Consider the following 21,781-nt stretch of genomic DNA (forward strand, 5'->3'; position numbering starts at 1 on the left):
TTCAAGTTCCATGTTGATTGCAGTCCTATTTTCATCCAAATTAAAGTTATTGGTATTAGACTCAGAGAATTTCTAATTATATTGACTGTTTTATAAACTTATCCCCAGTGCTCTTTAGATGATAAGCTGTGCATGTATTGTTCCTTTATGATGATATCAATTTGATCAGAATCGGTACTTTTTCTATGCATTTGATTCAAATCTAAAAATTCATGATATATTTTCTTTGGTCATTTCATTTTCATTTAGATTGTTTCATTTCAATTTCTTTAAAAATATATTTGTCTAATATATCTTTTTTTCCAAATGACAATTGTTTCTTGATTCTAGTTGTGGATTTATAAAAAAAAAAAAAAAAAAAAAAACATAAAAAAGAAAAAAAAAAGAAAGAAAACCATAATCATTTTCACAAGTATTTTTTTATTTTAAAAAATCAGAACACCGGTCCTCTTCGCATGTTTTATTGCAATACATATCATGCATATAAAATGATCGAGAGCTTGTATCACTCTTTTGATGGTGAAATCAAGTTTTATACAAAGTGTCAAAATGGGCCATTAAATAAAATTTGAAATGTAATGTGCCACTTTAAATGAATTGCACTAATTTGGAAGAAGAAATGAACAGAATACCATGTTGGGAAATTTTAGGAAAAAAAGTACCATGGGAAATTATATTATACAAATAGAAACTATACCGAGTATTGCAATGTTTGACATGCCATATATATGTGCTGGGATAGCAACATCTGACCAAGATATTGGCTAGGGAAACTCTAGGAGATAATTTACTGTTTTAAGAATCGGGCTCGTACATTTTATGCATTCGGGTTCGAGCTCTCGACTTTAAAGTCGTAAACAAATGTTAAACATGGAGGAGAGTTTGGCGCCAGTTGAGAAAACAAATGAAGATGTTTTGTCAATGGTTGACGTTTTAAAGGAAGAGGCCGAGTTAGAAGAAGAAGCTAATGCGGTACTAGGAGATAGTGATGATCAAAACTGCACATACCCAATGGTACGGCGAAATCTGTTTACGAATCTGCATTTCTGCTGACTTGTCGTTTCTATAGCGGAAACTGATCTTTTATAAATGAAATTATTTAAATTATACCAATGTTTAGCTAACAAATTTTATACCTTTTTAAACCAGTTAAGAAAGTCCATGAATTGTAAAGCGTATTTTCATAAAACAGAAGTATGTTGATATATATACTCTCGTTGAATGACATTCTTCAGCTTGCATTTTTAGGGCTACGTATCTCGTCAAGCTTTGTACGCTTGCTCAACATGTAGTCCAGAAAACCCAGCAGGAGTATGTTTGGCTTGCAGTCTAGAATGTCATGAGGGTCACGAGCTGTTTGAATTGTACACTAAAAGGTACTAATATTGAAATGAATAAAAGTTCAGATTTCTGTGGCCAAATTTTACAACCTCAAGACAAGGGCATTGTATTGTCATATCTAACAGGACCAGCACAATCTCAATGTTTTGATATATCTTGATTAAGCTAGTTTAGAATTAATTAGATTAAATTTCTGAAGTGCAATGGCCATCTGCCATAACAGGGTTTGACATTTACTTTTTTGAGCACTAGACCAGTCGTGCTACTTCAAATGATTTTTACTAGACCTGACTTTACATCCACTAGCCCATACCAACTTTCCAGAAAAAACTGACACAGTTTCTCCATATTTGATAACTTGATTCAAATGACAAACGTTAAGTTTGAACTAAAACATATTTAATATGGAACTTTCTGGTTGTGCCGGAACGACCGATTATATTTGACGTTTACACACCACGGTCACGTGATGATAACCAATTGTAGGGCAAAGTTGAGATCGATACAAATGGTGTTTATCTAGCAGACGGTCTGTAAAGAGCTATGCACAGTCCCACGATGACGATCCGAGTCACTGTTGGTGCTTAGTACATGTACCTGGGTGTAAATTAGATGGAGGGGAAAAGGTGCATTTAGACGCATATCATTGGATGCAAGGCATGAGGTTTTACCGATATCCTCAAGATATTCCCTAGATTTATTTCCCTCGCCAACTCGCATATTTCAATCAGGCCAACGACAAAAATTGTTGAGTTTCCGCTAACGTTCTAGAAAAAAATAGGGTAGGCAGGTAGGAAATAAATTTTATTTTATTTTTAAATTTTATTTTTTCAAAGTATGCAAAAACATTGTAAACTCTTAACAAGTTAAATGTTCGATTGAATTTTATACTTTTAAATTAAAATTTTGCTTTGTATTGCAAGTAAACTTTCAATCATAACATTTCACCTGTTATTGGCTGAGAATTATTTCCAGATGTTTTAATTATAAGAAACAATATTTTTCAATAAAACATATCTAGCATAAAACACAAAAGTTAACTCCTTTATGCCACTATGCTATACAAGTACCAGATATATTGTTTCTACATTTAGATTGGTTGTCATAGGAATACTACTATTGGATATGTTTGACAGGAAAATAATGTGATGGTTTTGAAAAATATATTAAATCATCACCAAAATATCAACATCATTAACATATTTTAAGTTTATTAATACATTTATGAATGTATTTTCACAATCTAAATGGAACAAGGGTAGGAACCCACTTATCCTAATGGGATCCAACTCTCTTCCAGCTAAAACTTTACCAGACATAAATTTTTATTTTAAAAAAAGTCTGCACATCTTTTTTTTCCCTCTCGGCCTTAACCAGGCATCAACTCGGATGCGTTCACCAGCTGTTCAGTTCACTGCTTTATTTGCGGCCTTTTTCATACTGTTTTCAGTTAGAACTGCAGCAGAAACTATGGATGTGAATACAAATTTGACAGACTGGACATTAATGTATGTCAGTCTGCATCATGACCTCCACATCAAACTAGGGTCCCCGTGTATATACAGTAATGCCCGCTGAAGCGATAGCATAAGACAGTGCATGGCTATAAATAGACATCGTCTAAAAACACCATAGGAGTTGGCAATTTTAACAAAATAAAGTCTTCCATGGAAACATGACACTTGGTAAAGTCTCTCGACAGTCTGTTAACTTCAATTGTTAAATCACCATTGCGTGAGGCACGCATGGAGGTACTAGCCACTATGTCAACCATCATCCCATGCTGTTAGTTACAAACATTATCAATGTTGTTTAGACGCTTAACATAATACCATGCAATTTTGTACATCATTCAAGTGTTTGAATGACTTCATCTCAATGTCTAACTAAAAAGGAAAACCAAGAACCGGAAATATATTTTTTTCTGGGAAAATGACGATTTTTTTTTTTTAAATATCGAAAAAAAATTCTAGGGTCGGGGCTATAATTTAGGGTCGGTCGGGTTAGCGGAAACACAACACATTTTATCAGTGGCCTCAAATGCATTTTGCTCTTAAATGGTTGTAGTAATTCCTTTCTTTCAAAGATAGCATTTAAATTCATCAGTTTTTTTCTGCTATTTATGTCTCATATTAAAACTTGAATAAAGTCTAGTCAAATGTTGTAACTGCGGACGATGTTGTTATTTCGGACACATTGTGTTATAACTTCGGACATTCGGTTGCCACCTTTTATTTTGTGGTTCACTGGCATTTTATGCTTTAGTTTTTGCACATTATGTTAATTTATATTTTGTAGTGATTTTGATTTTGTTTATAATTTTTCAATCGTGTATCACACCCATCTGAAATATCAACACTTTACCTGCTGAAGAACACAATGTGAACACTCGCACGCCCCAAAGTCACTTGTCTCCTCACTCCTTGTGTAGACAGCATTTCTCCTTGTCGATCTAGCAGACCACCTCTATTCATATTTTTTTTTATTTTAGATTGATACCAACAAAGATATAGAAACTTCTGGTCCTTATGAAATACTGATCTGAATCGACCCTTAAAATTCCCGGAAATAAAAAAAAAACTTTTGGGTCAGTGGGTCTTTCTCAGACTCGGTTGGACAAGGGAAACAAACTATATTTATACTTCGGTCTTATTTAAGAAACAAAAGAGCTTCTCAGTAGATTTTATCATGTCACCCCATTTCATAGCCCAATAAAGTTTTTGAAATGGTTGTAATTTATTACTTATACATGAATCAATTGTTAGAATTGACCTGCGACTTAAGATGGCTCCATTAACAAACACAATTTTTTAAACTGAGATTTTAGTGTGTATGGGGTTTTAATGAATATTTGAAGACATGTTTTAACACAAGGGTAGTGAGAAAATATGTTAAAAAATTGGTTGATCAAATTTTGAGGCAGTGATGCAAGAATACAGCAATATTAAATCTCCAAACTGAAAAGAGTGGAGAAAAAGGTGTATATGGGTTGGATCTAATGCTCTATGGTGTGTCCAGATTTCATTCCTTAAATTCTCCAATGTTCATGAAAAAACATTGATGTACAATTCAGTAGATTGATACATGTACTATTTTATTCTGTCTGCTTATATGGGGATAGCAGTAAAGCTGCATATATGCTGAAATGTTTGGCTATACTAATCATTATATACATTTTAAACTAGGAATTTTCGTTGTGATTGTGGAAACAGCAAATTTCCTGGATCAACGTGCAAGTTATACTCTGTAAGTATTGTTGTGTGTGATGGATGAAATTGCTTTTGCTGATGGAGTAATACCAGCATATTCATATGTCTATGGTCGATTTCTAAATTGCAAATTTATACCACAGGAGAAAGATGCTTCAAATTCACAAAATGCATACAATCAGAACTTCAAAGGCCTATACTGCACCTGTCACCGTCCTTACCCTGACATGGAAGACGAGGTACTATCAAGCTAACGTGTACAGTTAAAGCTAATCTGACTCCTGTGTACTCTTATTCTCTGTCATTATAGCTCAGTTTTCTCGTCATTTATATTGCAGAGCTTGTCATATTAGATACTTTTCACTGTATAGGTTTTTTTATTGGATGAATGTCTGACTTCATGGTCTGATGGTATGTCTAGATATTATAACACAGTTAGTGTAGTTCTTTCAGCAATTTACTACAATTTATTCATACTTAAGAGTTGTGTAATTGTACAACAGGGCTCGAAATTAACATATGCCCCTCAGTCTGTGACTGGTTAAAAGTCTGGTGGACTGACTGACATTTGTTTTAGTCAGTCCGATGGGACTGGTTAATTTTCTAAAGCATCATTTTGGAAAATATACTTATGAAATTTTATACACACATTTGGCATGCTTCGATCTGTAAATATCAGAGGAATCTAATTCTTAAATATAAATCCCACAGTAAATTTAAGTGTAACAATATTGTCTGAGGCATATTGAGTTAAATTTCATTTTGATAACATTAACGAAATATATTTAATTATTTCTGGAAAACTCTGTTGGACTGGTAAATTTTTCTGCAGACTGTTTGAAATTATACCCCATCACTCGGCTGGATTGGTGACATAAAAAGTTAGCTTCAACCATGTACAATATAGCTGTACTGTAAATACCCTTTGGTGTAAGGAATGTAATAATATATCAGATGAATAAGCTACTTACCCAGAGCTTGTCAGTTCAATTTCTGGTATTAGCAACTTCACTTAAAGGGGCATGGACATGGTTTGAGATGAATTTTTTTTAAATGTTTAGAATGCTTCAATAAGGTATTTCTAATGGTCAGCTAAAATTTGACTGTCAGTTGTCAAGACACATGGGAGATACAGAGCTCACAATTCTTTATTATGTAAACAAGGCTCGTGCCATGTGTTTGTTATACTGGGGGGTATATAGGAATCACTCTGTCTGTCCGTCCATACGTCCGTCTGTCTGTGCAGATTCGTGTCCAAGCCATAATTTCTTTGTTCTTTGACTTAGGCATACCATATTTGGCACACAGGTGGATCACCATGAGACGATGTGTCGAGTACCTTCATTACCTCTATATGACCTTGACCTCAAAGTCAAAATTAAAGGTTTTTACAATGGATTCGTGTCATGGCCATAACTTCTTTGTTCTTTGACATAGGCATACCATATTTGACACATGAGTGTATCACCATGAGACGATGTGTCGAGTACCTTCATGTCCTCTATATGACCTTGAACTTTGACCTCAAGGTCAAAATTGATTATAGGATTTTGACATAGTCATACTACAAGACATGGATGTATCACCATGAGACTATGTGTCATGTACATTCATGACCTCTTTATGACCTTGACCTTTGATCTCAAGGTCAAAATTATAGGTTTATGCCATGGATTTGTGTTCGGACTATATCTTCCATTTTCTTCTACAAAGGCATACCATAGTTTTACACTCAGGAAAGAGGTAATTTATACCTATTAATAACACCCTTTGGGAGATTGGGGTAAGTGGGGGATATTCTTATTGAGCATTGCTCACAGCACCTCTTGTTTACATAAGTTGAATATACTAGAAAAAGTTTCGTTTAAAGCAGATTTTTCAAATTACAAGTTGATTCTGAACACAGATGAACAGTTTCTAATGTCTGACACGTCTTTTTTTGTTTTAAACATGATATGTCTATTGAGCAATCTACATGTACATGTAAACAAAAACATGGCACAAGCCTCGTTTACATAACTAGGAATTATGAGTGCTGTATCTCACTTGTAACTCAACAATTGATATTCAAATTTTGGTTAACAATTAGAAATATTTTAGTTACGCATTGTAAACAATGAAAATGGAAAAACAAAATTTGAAAATTTTCAGCTCAAATTGTGTCCATGTCCTTTTAATGTCAGATACTCAGGCTGGATTTTTCTGAGGGAACAATGAAAAAAGCATTCATAGTTTTTTCCAAGTATGTATATTTACAAATAGGAATATGTGCATTTGATAGATTTACAGAACGTTTGAATGTAATAGAAAAAAAATAGTTAGAGTACCATAGTAATTATTTATCTGCTTCATGGTTTTGAAGTTACTGTAAAATATTAACAAACTAGCCTGTGAAAATACATAATGTCTGTATATGAAACACTGTATCAGCAGAATTTAATAAACTTCCCGTTATTGTTTTAGATTGAAGATGAAATGATCCAGTGTGTGATTTGTGAGGATTGGTATCACGGAAGGGTAAGTGACACTCGGATCACCTCGGTCGATTTGTGAGGATTGGTATCACGGAAGGGTAAGTGACACTCGGATCACCTCGGTCGATTCCAGATGTTTAACGTCACCGACTAACTGGAACTACTGACAGCTCCCACAGTCCATTTTAACATAATTTTTTTTATAACACTCTCAATGTTTGTAACTCTTTCTCCTTGAGAATTATGGGTATTTTTTTTCTCGAAATAGAGGGCATTTTTCTAAGGAAAACTTGATAAAATTCATTTAAAAAAACATATTTTGATCACTACCTTCTGAAAGTGGAAGTTTTTCCGAGAGAGTAAATTGACGACCGCATTGCAAATGTTAGGCGTAGCGACATATCACTTACCGTTGTACATCTGAGGCTAGATGTTGGGTACCGGAGAGTACCGGAATCTGCCGAAGTTTGTCGAATGGGTATGTGAATGACTGGCACAGGGAGAATAATTCATACCCTTTTCCATATCACACTCGAATATCAAACCCATTATCTGCCCTGAGGCTGAGGGCCAGAGGGTTAGTATTGGTCGAAGGTTGAAATGGAATATCATATACAAAAGTTAATGTTTATTACATATTTGGTAATAATGATATGCTAAAAAATAGGATAAATAGAATTAGGTATACGTCAATCTTTTTGTGCCTCCACCATGAAATGACTGGATCATGTAGAGTATATAGTGTTATCCATTTTTCGTCAATCTGTCCTTTCATTATACATGTAATTCAGTTTCTGTTCATTATCTCTGATACAGATGTGCATGTTCAATTGAAATTTGGTGTATAGGATACATCAAAAGAATAATTTTTGACAATGTTGTGTCCCATGGACTTCGAAAATTTCAAGCAAGTTATAATTTCTGTTCATTATATTCTCAATCATATATGGACACTTTGAAATGAAATTCAGGATATAAAAATATCACGAGAATACACATTTCAAGTTTGTATTTGGTTCAGGTAAAATCAAAATCTAGTTAGAGTTATGCCCCTTAGACTTCCATACTATTTCAGTTTCCACGCATGTGGACAGTTTGAATAGATAATGGGATATGTATATTTCATGAGAATATATGGAGGTGAAGAACCTATTTGTGTATGATTGGATCACTTTTAGCAGAGTTAAGGCTATGGAAATTTTAAAGAATTCATAGTTTCCATGGACATTTTTAATTGAAATTCATAGATATAATATGAGGATAGGCATGTCCAGATGATGTTGATCATACTGACATTCTGTACTGTAAACCACATTTTTCATCACTTTACTTGAGTAAAATGGGAATATAATGTCCTAGATTCAAACTCTATTGTAAGTGTGAATGCCCAGGGCATTATGTCACTCAGACACAACTACTTTTAGTTGTCTTTACGAAATTAGTTTGTTTGAAACATTCAGATTACATTCTCGCTGAAGAGATGACACTAGAGATATTCAGATATGCTTGCTTTTATTAGACATTTGAATAGAGGAGTTTGAAGCTCTAGTCTTGATCTGTAACGACTGAGCACAATATTACTCTTGTAATATCAATTGCATCATAAATGCAAAAAAAATTATTTTTTTTTTACTAATTATGTAATAAAAATAGGTGAAGAACAAGCGTTAATACAGCTAGTTTTAATAAAACATTTTTTCTTCCCGATAGAAATAAATTCATGTATGAGGTGTATATATCTGTTTAAATGGTTGTGGTGGTGCTGTGGTTAGGGTCTTTGTTATGTGGCCAGAAGATTGTAGGTTTGAGTCCCATCCATACCAAGGCTCAGTCAAATCTAAGTCATCAAAATAGGTAGTGACTGCTCCTTCACAAAATGCATTTAGAGGTGAGAGTCAAGGGTATTTTAAATGAGATTAAAGATTGAGGTTCCATGTTGTGACAGGTGTTGGCATGATAAAATAAAACCTCACTGCTACAGCCACGAGTTTCACGCATTGGTCACAATTTGTGGTACTTCTCCTACAGCTGGTAACATCTCATTACATGTGAAAAAATCTCAAAAAGATTAAAAACAATGTGTTTTAAGTTTTGTGAGGTAACTAAATTGCTTTATGAAACAGGGATCATTATGAAATTTGAGAAGTAATATTACTGGCGATTACTATTTTTAGGTACTGTAAATCACTTTTTTATCATGAGCTTTAAATATATGCATGCAAATTGATGAGGTTGTAATGCATGTAGTCTTGTTAACATGGTAAGATTGCAGAAATAAAATCTTTTGAAATATATAAAGTGATATACAGTATACTCCAGAATACTAGATACACAGGTTTGTGTATATACAGTTGTGAATAAAGCATTCAAATCAATAAAAAAATTCTTTGGTTTTCAGCATTTGGGTGTTGATTCTCTCCCACCCTGTGAGACATACTCCGAGGTTGTGTGTGCAGACTGTATGAAGAAACATGACTTCTTGTGGGCTTACAATGTACAGAGTCAAGGTTTGTCTGAACAAAGAGATCACTGTGCAATACACATAATTTAAAGGGTGGTCAATGTAATTGTATATATTCATTAACAGACACAAAGTGCATGGTGAAAGAAGAAGTTAAGTCGGAGGTTGATGTAGAGGGAGCTTCACCTGTCAAAACACAAGAAACAAAGGAGAACGGCAGTGATCAGGTATGTATATAAACACAAGAAACGAAGGAGAACGGCAGTGATCAGGTATGTATATAAACACAAGAAACAAAGGAGAACGGCAGTGATCTGGTATGTATATAAACATAAGAAACAAAGGAGAACGGCAGTGATCAGGTATGTTTATATACACAAGGAATGAAGGAGAACGGCAGTGATCAGGTATGTATATAAACACAAGAAACGAAGGAGAACGGCAGTGATCAGGTATGTATATAAACACAAGAAACGAAGGAGAACGGCAGTGATCAGGTATGTATATAAACACAAGAAACAAAGGAGAACGGCAGTGATCTGGTATGTATATAAACATAAGAAACAAAGGAGAACGGCAGTGATCAGGTATGTTTATATACACAAGGAATGAAGGAGAACGGCAGTGATCAGGTATGTATATAAATGCAAAACTCACAGGCTGCGCAACTTGAGACACACAATAATAAATCTTCAAGAGCGGTACTTGTATTCTGGTTGTGAAATCAACTCATATTTTTTCAAGCACATGTATAAAGGTAATTAATTTATCTTATAAAGCCAAATCAGTTGAAGACTTTTAGTATGTAATCTTCACAAACACATTTATAGAAGATTGATTAACAATTATTTGGAATTCCCCCCCCCCCCCCCCCCCCCCCCCCCCATCAGAAAGGGGCATATTGCTTTGCACTGGTTGGTCGGTAGACCAAGGGTTGTCAGCTCAATGTCCTAAGAAACCTTTTCTCTTCCCCCAAAGAGTAGATGACACTATTGATTATGAGGTCACGGGGTCAAGGGTTAAACTACTTCGGACATAAGTTTTTGTCCATTCAATATCTTTCAATATCTCTAGGACCCTTTGCTTGACAGACATCAAACTTGATTCACGGGTATCCTAAGGAGTATATGGCCCCTATTGATTGGTCAAAAGGTCAAGGGTCAAACTGGATGTAGTCTGCTCAAAATGTTGAGAAACCTTTGCTAAACAAACATCAAAATTGGTACACTGATTCTACCAAAGGAGTAGATGACTCCAATTGCTTTTGAGGTCAAAGGTCATGAGACAGATGACTTTGGAAATTGGGAAATACTGATACATTCTAAAGCGTAGATGACCCCCATTGATTTTAAGTTCACTAAGTCAAAGGTCAAAATACTCTGGACCAGTGCTCGAGCTGGGCTTCGCCATTTTCGCCAATGGCGAATTTTTTTCAAAAATGGTGAAAAAAAATTGAAAGTGGCGAAAATCCCTTTTTGCAATAAATTGTATTTTTAATCCTTTGTCAGTGACACATTATCGCCTGTTTGTATATGCAGTCAGTCAATCTGTTTATTCAGTTAACGCGTGCGACCGGAAATCTCGCGTCGCTCCAGTGCACACAGAGCTGGTCACAGCCTCAGGTAATTTATGGCTGCAAAAAAGTCGATGATTATGTAATAAAATACATCGGACAGCTGTTTACCCTGCTGTGGTCAATTGTTTAACATTTAAAGTCGTATTCATTATCGTGTTATCATCTCCACATTAATGTCAATTCTTAACCAGAGAACCGACCGGTAATTAAATTGGCCGTATTATTGTGTATAATGTATACATGTATATGAATACATCAATTGTTTGTTTTTGCGGCCAAACTTGTTGATTACAAGTTTTGATTTTGATGTGTTTGATTTTAGTTCGAATATTTCATAACCAATGCGGTCGGTCACCATTGATATGGACATAGCAATTTTAATAAATAATTTTCTTTGAAGTTCGGTGCGCAACAGTATAAAAATGCTAATCTCATAAGACTATGCACCCCATTCTATTTTGACACTAAACTTGTAGCTTCTGACCCTAGTCAGTCTAAAATTAAAAAATATCTATGTTTGGCTTTACAGTCAACCCCACCTGCTCAAACATCTGATTCTGTCCAAATTGCAAAATCTTCCATACAAAAACGGAAATTTAATAGGGAATGGTTGAGATACGACTCTAAATTGGGCTTGATGTTTTGTGACATCTGCATTTCGGCCAATGTGCACAATGTTTTCACTGAGGGGTGTAGTATCATGAAGTTTATATTTATATGATTTATTATCTGAATTTTGATTTCCATAATAGAATTTATCAAACAAATCAACTTCTTATTATTTCAGAAAGAAATGTTTAAGTATGGTAGCTGGATATGATTAAGTAATGTAACTGATTCAAAATGCTAAAATAAGTGTAATGAATAAAATAATATATAATATGATGGAAATAATTGTAAAGCATGTGATTATTTGTGCCGCGCCACTCCCCGAAAAAGTGGCGAAAGGGAATTCTGGTCCAGTGGGAGCACTGCTCTGGACATGAGGGGAAAAAAATTCTGCTTAAAATTTTGTGAACTCTTTTATGGGAGACATCAAACTTGGTATACTAGTACCCTCTAAGAGTTGAAAAGAATTTTGAAGAGAGAGAGTTCAAGAGTACATGAAACTACTTAGAGAGAAACAGGTGGACCGGCAAAGTCTAGATGACCCCAATGTTTTTCAAGTCACAAAGTCAAAGGTCATAACTCAAATGACTGGTTATTTGGAAATGTCTGCTCAGTATCATGGGAGGTCAAACTTAGTATTGTGGTAATTGATTCGTTTTGATATTGCCACACAGGGATCATATACGTTTCTAAAACATTTCTTGTTTTACTTTTAATGTTTGAGATATTTAAATTTAATTTACTAAATGTGAGTGCATACATGAATTTTTAAAGGGAACAAGTGATGATACAGATAATAAGATGAGCTGTCTACTAAAAGATCTGCAAAAGAGGGGGACATCTGTTCAAGGAAGTGGTTCATTTTGGCAGGATGGTTGGAGAAACAAACTCTGTAAATGTGCAGATTGCATGGTAAGTTTGTTGACATACATGTACTTTATTAGATAAAAAAAAGAAAGAAAAAATTATGAAATCAAACATGGTCTGATAAATCATTGAATGCAAGTTTGCTGAAAACCTACTGTATATAAATTGGAAGCTGTGCAGAATACTGTATTTATATTTTGGGCAATTTTACCTTCATAGGTAAAATACAAAGCAGGGGAAATAGAATTCTTGACGGATGAGGTGGACACTGTTCACAATTATGAACAACGAGGTAGGAACAAGACAACCCCATGCTCGCAGTATGACAAAGGAATGCAAGCTTTATCCTCCATGAACAGGATTCAACAAGTAGAAGTTCTTCATGGTAAGTGTTTGTCAAATATTGCAGAGGATACCCTTAATTCATGTAACTCTGAAAAATAATCAAATGTAAAATATGTTGCCCATCTCTAAAGACTACTTGAATGAAAAGATGATATTTCACTAAAATAATGATTTGTATGTTGTAGGATTTAATGACTTGAAGTCAGAACTGACAGATTATTTGAAGAAGTTTGCAGAAAATGGAAAGGTAGGAATATTATTTATTTCTGCCTCAACCATAAAATAGAATCATCTCTAGGTTTGGGATGGGGTGGGATGGGGTAGGATGGGGTGGTGGGGGGGGGGGGGGGGGGGGGGGGGAGCTCTTACTATCAACAATAATGGTGAACATTCATCTGAAGGTAATACAAATACATATGTACTATGATTTATGAGATGCAAGAGGTAATTCTTTTTAAGCATGAAATAGAGAGATGAAACACAAAATATTCGAAGTGGGTTTCTTTGCAAAATTTAAACCATTGTGAAATAAAGATTGATGTAAATCTAAATTGGCCTTGTGAAATCAAAGCTCTTTATAGTATTGCTGTAGCAATGGAACAGTAAATTTACCAACACAAACACACCCACCCAGAAAATGAATTTTATGCAAATATCCATAACTCTTGTTAAGGTAGATCAACCATAAGAAAAGTTGAATATGCTTTATAGTTTAGTTGTTGATATTAAATCTACACAGCAGATTTGTGGAAAATGGATTTTATGCAAAGGACTGTAAGGCTTGTAAAAGTGGCGATCAACCATAATTTAGGTTGTAACAGTAACACAAGGCAAATGAACTGTTAGATGGATAGAAAGCCAGTTGATTCTATCGAAGTAGAACAGTTAAAAGCTGGAAATTCAATTTCAATACAGATACATAGTTTTTCAATGTTCTAAAAGCAGGAAATTGGGTGATTTGTAAAATAATTTTGATTTTTATATTTAGGTTGTAAGAGAGGAAGATATTCGAGAATTCTTCTCTGGAATGGAAGCCAGGAAGCGTCAAAGGGCCACAGGACCAATTCCTTTCATGTGTAAATAAGCAAGGCTTGTCAGGGTGTACAACCATCCAATACATTTAGAATTATCAAATGGACATTCTTTGTTTTGGTGAATGAATCATGTCAAATTTTTCACATTTCAAAACCATAAGATTGGGATTCAGGGTCATATTTTTAAAAATAGTGATTTTCTCTAGTTCAGTATAAAGATTTTTCAAAATAAACAGTGCATTAGGATTATGATCATAACTCTTGTATTTGGCACACACATGTACATTGAGAGGAGAGATTTGGTGTTCTCAATAACATGCACATATCTATTATATGGAAACAATTTTTAAGGGTAATTGCAAAAAAATTTGTCTGTTACTTGGTTATATGTTGGATGAGCAGGCTGACTTCAACTTTTGTTTTCCAGATGACTTTTACACCTTAGTTTGATTGTAAATAAGGAAAATCACATGTAGTGATTAGAGAATGGGTGAGGGGGCGAGTGTTTACATGTTCTACAATTGTTTTTGGCATACAATGTATGTGGTTTCCTTGGTTCCAACTCAGCCAGTGTATCTTGTGCTGTTCATTTTGTTTTTATTTTGAGCTCATATTTAGGACTTAAAGTGATCAATGATTTTACAAGTTATTATGCATGTGAATTTCAGTTGTAATTTACATTTGCCAGAACCTTTTTACTATTTAAAAGAAGTTTTTTAATTCTCTTGAATTTTATTATTTGTAAGTGCATATTTGAAAATGCACTCCAAATGAGATATGTTAAAATCCATTTCACATTTGGACTTTGCAAGGCAATACCCTTCTGAGAATCACATCATATTTAATACCTGTCATTTAACAATTTGGACAACAATGTCTTGCTGACAAACATAAAATACGAAACCAGTAATATTCTGCACAACCAAAAGCATTAGACGTTGGTATGTTAAATCACTTTTAGACAGGAAGAGGACGTAATTCTCCGCTTAGTCCTGTTAAAGTGACTACATGTAGGTCTTTTGTGAATTGCTTTATCAGTGTCCTTGTATGTTGTTCAGTCACATTATGACGGTTTTTGAAATATTTTAAGATAATACAAATTAAAATTCAAATTGTTTTTATGCATTTTTTGTCCCATATGTGTACAACTGATGAAATAAATAAATTTTGAAATGCATATATTGCAACATGTCTTCAGAGATTGCTTAGGTTAGCTGTATGAAATTCTATCAATATCATTATCTTTGTATCCTAGTATATTTTTGAAAATAGTGAATGCTGCATTATTGATCAATCTGACTAAAGTACAGACCTATATTATTAGCTCACCTGAACCGAAGGTTCAAGTGAGCTATTCTGATCACATTTTGTCCGGTGTTGCCGTCGGCTCGTCCGATGTTAGAATGTAGAGATATGCGTTCCATATTTACATGTCTTTATTTTCTGTAGTAATGAAACGATTCTCTGTAAGAGAGAATAAACAAACAATACAATATCAATACAATATGATTACAGATCATTAGTATAAAACTTTAAACTAAGTACAATATTACGTAAGAATACGGACAATTATTGATATCTAAATATGAACTGCTAAATTACTGAAATAATGGTAAGTGCGTTATGTACGCTAATGGTTATTTGATTGAACTGTAAATTATCAAATAATAAAAGTATGCTTACCAAATATAGTGTCTCTAACTTATTACACTGCCGACTACAACTGTAAACTATCAAATTGTTGTTTTTCTGAGTTGTTATTTTACGTCACAATAGACATGCACGTTCGACGTCGCGTAAAGACGTGTGACGTCGAATAAACACAAGTAAATTATATAAAGAATTTACAAACACATAATTACAAATATGTATAAATTAGATTTGCCTTTATAGCAGATCTAACACTCCCCACCGTGGAATTTTCCAAAAAATTTCATAAATCATGTAAAATACAATAATCATATATAATTACCCTGTACGTAAATAGTCTATACTAATTCATAAATGTACAAAAGGTCGATCTACACCTGTAACATTATCTGATACATTATGAACATTCTAAGGGGCATAGTTTGGTTATTGGTTTAATGAGATTTAAATTTCGATATTAGACCACACAACTGCGTACAAGTCCATCTCTTCTAACAATGACGTCTATAATGCGTCCTAACGGCCATTGTCCTCTAGGTATGCTTTCATCAACTACCAGAACGACATCACCTTTCTGCATGTTCTGATTAGGTCGTTGCCATTTTGATCGTAATTGAAGAGAGGGTAAGTATTCGTGGATCCAACGCCTCCAGAATACGTCTGCTAAGTACTGAACTTACTTCCACCATCGTTTTGCATATATATCATGCGGATTGAAAACTCCTGGAGGAAGACTTTTGTTGTCTTTCATTAATAACAACATACTAGGAGTGAGTGCTGGTGGATCATTTGGATCGTTGCTAACAGTTGTTATTGGTCTATCGTTTATTATCCTCTCAACTTCCGCCATCAGAGTGAGTAATTTTTTGTCCGTAAGAAGCTGTTTTCCAGCAACTGCTTCACAGTTTGGTGACGAAGAAGCTCCAAGCAAGTGAACTGTCATATAGTATGTGACCGGTTCCCTATCTAAATCACCATCAGGCCACCACAAAAAACGCAGAACATCACGATCCCTTTCCTGAACTCGAACTTGATGAAACACAGCTTCAATATCGGCAGTTACGGCTACGTTTTCCTGCCTAAATCGGATAAGTACACCTACCAAGCTGTTCATCAAGTCTGGTCCCTGTAATAAGTTGCTGTTTAATGATACTCCTTTGTACTTTGAGGCACAGTCAAACACAACTCTAACTTTCCCAGGTTTGTTTTCATTTTGTACTGGATGATGTGGTAAATACCAAACACGTCTGATTGAATCATTTTTGTTTTCATCTTCTAATCGTTTAGCATACCCCTTCTCAATATAACCATCCACCGTTGCTGTGTACATCTTATGGAGTTCCGGATCACGTGATAACTTGTGTTTGAGTTGATTTAGACGAGCATGCGCAAGCGTCAGGTTATTTGGTAATTTTAAGTCATCATCGCGCCATGGTAATCCAAGCTTGTAATGTCCATCTTCGAACAAAATAGTTGATTCCATGGTTCTCATTGCTTGCTTGTCTTCTAATGACATAGCACAATCTTTCTTGGACGTCACTTCGTTAAAGTCTGTAGTCCGCATACGCTCCAGCTGTTGTTGCAGTACCTCATCCTTGACGCGTTGATAGTGAACAGTGGCAGTTTTAGACTCGGAATCAGCTTCCATTGGCCCTCGAACAGCCCATCCCAGGCTAGAACGAACCGCATAGGGTTGATCGTTACTTCCAGCTCGCACTTCAAGTGGAATATGCGCGAACGCACGGTGCGTCTGTGCCGATGAGGAGCATAACATCATCATTCTCAATTTCTGGTATTTCAATATCAGATAAATAATCATATTTTTCTAGTTGACATCGCGGTGCGGCAGACCTAGTTGATATCGGAAGTTTTTTAACCGTCCACACTTTAGGTATGGAAACTTTACTGTCTTCATTTACAGAACTCACGTCTAGGTCTAACTCTTTGCCCGACATGCTGCTTCCAGATGATGTCATTGTTGAGACTTCAAAGTTTACAGTTCTGCCTTTGAGGTTTAGAATTTCTAGTAATCTCTCATCGCACATCGTTTTGTCTGCTCCATCATCTAAAAGTCCGTATGTACAATACGTCTTTCCATTTTCACCATAAACTTTTATAAGAACTATTCCTAAACACATTTTAACCTTAACATTTGTTTTCGTTGTGCAATTGAAAGAACTTTTGGCAGTTGCGTGGTCATTGGTTCTAACCCACCTATGTAAAAGCATATGATGTTTACCCTTACACTCTGGAACGGAACACATACTTGGTTTTCTACATGATTTTACAACATGTTTCGTTTTTAAACAATTGAAACACAAACTGTTCTGCTTAACAAGGTCTGACCTATCTGCTAAATTCAAAGATTTGAATTTACTACATTCTGCTAACTCTTTGCATGTACCCGAACAGCAAACACAAATTTGATCTCTTTTCACTGACTCGGTCTTGTTTAGCGTGGTTAGTGTAGTTGTTCTGCCCTTGACCTCGTGGCTATGGTGACTTAGTAGGTCCTTGGGTTTTACATGTGACTTAATTTCTCGCGTGAGATCAAGACCATACATTGAATTTGCTACCCTAGATTTCTCATCTACAAACTTAACTAAGTCAGAGAAACGTGGTTCTCTACCAGATTCAGTAATCGAGTGTGCAATATCTACCCATTTTGTTCTCAAATGCATTGGTATTCTCTTAACAATCCGTCTCAAATTATCAGAGTTGTCTATATCTGACCTAAATCCTAACTGAGAAAGAGTTATTTCACACTTCTGCATTTCAAGAGCTAACCTAGATAGCTCCTCTACATTTGATGCCTTAATTTGGTCTCCGTATACTAATTTGTCTATGTAAGACCTAACAATAACATGCGATCGACCATAACGAGAGTACAATATTTCTCGTGCCCTTTTGTAACCTTCTGTAGGTTCTAATAAAACGCAATCTTCAATAGAAGATTTAGCCTCACCTTTGCAATACTGAATTAAATAACTTAACCTAGTACTATTGTCATTTATCTTGTTTTCAATGTTCGTTTCAAAGTTCTTAATGAACTTAGTGTAGTTCATGGGTGATCCATCGAAGCTAAGTATTTCTGGTTTCGGAAGGTTGAATCCTTCTTGAAGAACGGACGCTAATCTACTGAATGCGACATCGATAGTAGTTGAGCTGACGCTTGGCCCCTTCATTTAGTTACCTTGGTCTTGGATGTCATGAGAACTCCCTTGAGTACCCGTTTGTGTCACCGTGTTCATCATACGCATCGAGTTTCCGACTTCCGGTTCCGTTGCGTACAGCGGCCTACACCTCACATCTCTGCGATCCTCGGTTCTTTGGTGCGTCATTGATTCGCTCACTTCTTGCGTCTCACCTTCGTCTTCTATCACCGCCTCCTGCCAGACTGATTCCTCTAATCTCGCAATCTCAAGTTCAGCTTGTTGTTCTATAATCTTCTCCTTGTCTTCGATTTCTCTGCGTGCACGTTCCAGTTCCTGTTTCTTAGCTAATGCTATGATCTGTTGTTCAACTTTCAAGAGCTTAACTTTGGCATCACGAAATCGAGTGCGGCTCGAACGCGCAGATGGTGTAGCGGAAACAGAACTCATATTATCGATTTCCCGGGTTTCACTGGATTTGTTTTTAGAGACCTCGCTGCGATGTTCATTTAAAGTAACAATGTCCGAAATTTGATTTAACCATTGTGATATTCTTTCACAGAACTCCTCGTAGTTCCTTTTGCAGCTGTCAAAATTATTTTCAAGCGTTTCAGTCATCTGACTGTCGGAACACTTATCCAGACATTGTAGATGTGCTTCTTGAAATGAATGAAATCGTTCATGTACTTTCTTCGCTGAGGTTTTCACTATATCAACATTATCGTAAGTCACCAACTTCTTCTCTATATCGTTATATAATTTTGTAAGTTGTGACTAGTGTGTTGTTCTCAATCTCCGTACTTCCGTAAAATTGGTATTCGAATCTTCTTTGGAATTCATATTTATAATATCACGGGAAATTGTCACAATTTTCTTCAAACGATTTGATAAATAGCACCTGACCTTTAACTTGCACGCATCTGAGAATTCATGACAAATTTTGAGAATTGTTGCCATCGGCTCGTCCGATGTTAGAATGTAGAGATATGCGTTCCATATTTACATGTCTTTATTTTCTGTAGTAATGAAACGATTCTCTGTAAGAGAGAATAAACAAACAATACAATATCAATACAATATGATTACAGATCATTAGTATAAAACTTTAAACTAAGTACAATATTACGTAAGAATACGGACAATTATTGATATCTAAATATGAACTGCTAAATTACTGAAATAATGGTAAGTGCGTTATGTACGCTAATGGTTATTTGATTGAACTGTAAATTATCAAATAATAAAAGTATGCTTACCAAATATAGTGTCTCTAACTTATTACACTGCCGACTACAACTGTAAACTACTGGTAACTAGTAAATCAAATTGTTGTTTTTCTGAGTTGTTATTTTACGTCACAATAGACATGCACGTTCGACGTCGCGTAAAGACGTGTGACGTCGAATAAACACAAGTAAATTATATAAAGAATTTACAAACACATAATTACAAATATGTATAAATTAGATTTGCCTTTATAGCAGATCTAACATCCGGCGTCCGTCTGTCTGTCTGTCCGTCTGTCTGTAAACTTTTCACATTTTCGACTTCTTCTCCAGAACCACTGGGCCAATTTCAACCTAACTTGGCCAAAAGCATCCTTGGGTGAAGGGCTTTCAAGTTTGTTCAAATGAAGGGCCATGTCCCTTTCAAAGGGGAGATAATCACAAAAATGCAAAAATAGGGTGGGGTCATTTAAAAATCTTCTTCTCAAGAACCACTGGGCCAGAAGAGCTGAAATTTACTTGAAAGCTTCCTGACATATTGCAGATTCAAGTTTGTTCAAATCATGGGCCCCGGGGGTTGGATGGGGCCACAATAGGGGATCAAAGTTTTACATATAAATATATAGGAAAAATCTTTAAAAATCTTCTTCTCAAGAACCACTGAGTCAGAAAAGCTGATTTTTACATGAAAACTTCCTGACATAGTGCAGATTCAAGTTTGTTCAAATCATGGCCCCCGGGGATAGGATGGGGCCCCAAGGGGGGATCAAAGTTTTGCACACAAATATATAGGGAAAATCTTTAAAAATCTTCTCAAGAACCACTGAGTCAGAAAAGCTGATTTTTACATGAAAACTTCCTGACATAGTGCAGATTCAAGTTTGTTCAAATCATGGCCCCCGGGGATAGGATGGGACCCCAAGGGGGGGGGGGGGTCAAAGTTTTGCACACAAATATATAGGGAAAAACTTTAAAAATCTTCTCAAGAACCACTAAGCCAGAAAAGCTGAGATTTACATGAAAGCTTCCTGACATAATGCAGATTCAAGTTTGTTCAAATCATGGGCCCCGGGGGTTGGATGGAGCCACAATAGGGGATCAAAGTTTTACATACAAATATATAGGAAAAATCTTTAAAAATCTTCTCAAGAACCACTGAGCCAGAAAAGCTGATTTTTACATGAAAACTTTCTGACATAGTGCAGATTCAAGTATGTTCAAATCATGGCCCCCGGGGATAAGATGGGGCCCCAAGGGGGGGATCAACGTTTTACACACAAATATATAGGGGAAAACTTTAAAAATCTTCTTCTCAAGAACCACTAAGCCAGAAAAGCTGATTTTTACATGAAAACTTTCTGACATAATGCAGATTCAAGTTTGTTCAAATCATGGCCCCCGGGGATAAGATGGGGCCCCAAGGGGGGGATCAAAGTTTTACACACAAATATATAGGGAAAAACTTTAAAAATCTTCTTCTCAAGAACCACTAAGCCAGAAAAGCTGAGATTTACATGAAAGCTTCCTGACATAATGCAGATTCAAGTTTGTTCAAATCATGGGCTCCGGGGGTTGGATGGGACCACAATAGGGGATCAAAGTTTTACATACAAATATGTAGGAAAAATCTTCTTCTCAAGAACCACTGAGCCAGAAAAGCTGATTTTTACATGAAAACTTTCTGACGTAGTGCAGATTCAAGTTTCTTCAAATCATGGGCTCCGGGGGGTAGGATGGGGCCACAAGGGGGATCAAAGTTTTACATACAAATATATAGTTAAAATCTTTTTCTCAATAACCACTGAGTCAGAAAAGCTGATATTTACAAGAAAACTTT

General features: G+C 35.5%; 1 protein-coding gene across 1 annotated transcript; it reads left to right on the forward strand.

Annotated features, from left to right (window-relative positions):
• Positions 1-821: 821 nt before the first annotated feature.
• Positions 822-15,093, forward strand: LOC125651762 (putative E3 ubiquitin-protein ligase UBR7). The gene is made up of 11 exons (XM_048880514.2): positions 822-1,014; positions 1,249-1,376; positions 4,527-4,587; positions 4,694-4,789; positions 7,014-7,067; positions 9,423-9,531; positions 9,612-9,712; positions 12,445-12,582; positions 12,757-12,922; positions 13,068-13,129; positions 13,871-15,093. The coding sequence occupies exons 1-11, from the start codon at positions 862-864 to the stop codon at positions 13,964-13,966; spliced, it is 1,164 nt and encodes a 387-aa protein (XP_048736471.2). The 5' UTR covers positions 822-861; the 3' UTR covers positions 13,967-15,093.
• Positions 15,094-21,781: the final 6,688 nt, after the last annotated feature.

This window comes from Ostrea edulis, chromosome 5 (genome assembly GCF_947568905.1).
Source record: "Ostrea edulis chromosome 5, xbOstEdul1.1, whole genome shotgun sequence".
NCBI lineage: Eukaryota > Metazoa > Mollusca > Bivalvia > Ostreida > Ostreidae > Ostrea > Ostrea edulis.

Coding starts and splice junctions, on each gene's coding strand:
- LOC125651762 (XM_048880514.2), top strand. CDS start 862: ATGTTAAACATGGAGGAGAGTTTGGCGCCAGTTGAGAAAACAAATGAA. Junction 1,377..4,526: donor TTTGAATTGTACACTAAAAG/GTACTAATATTG, acceptor ATTTTAAACTAG/GAATTTTCGTTGTGATTGTG. Junction 13,130..13,870: donor AGTTTGCAGAAAATGGAAAG/GTAGGAATATTA, acceptor TTTTATATTTAG/GTTGTAAGAGAGGAAGATAT.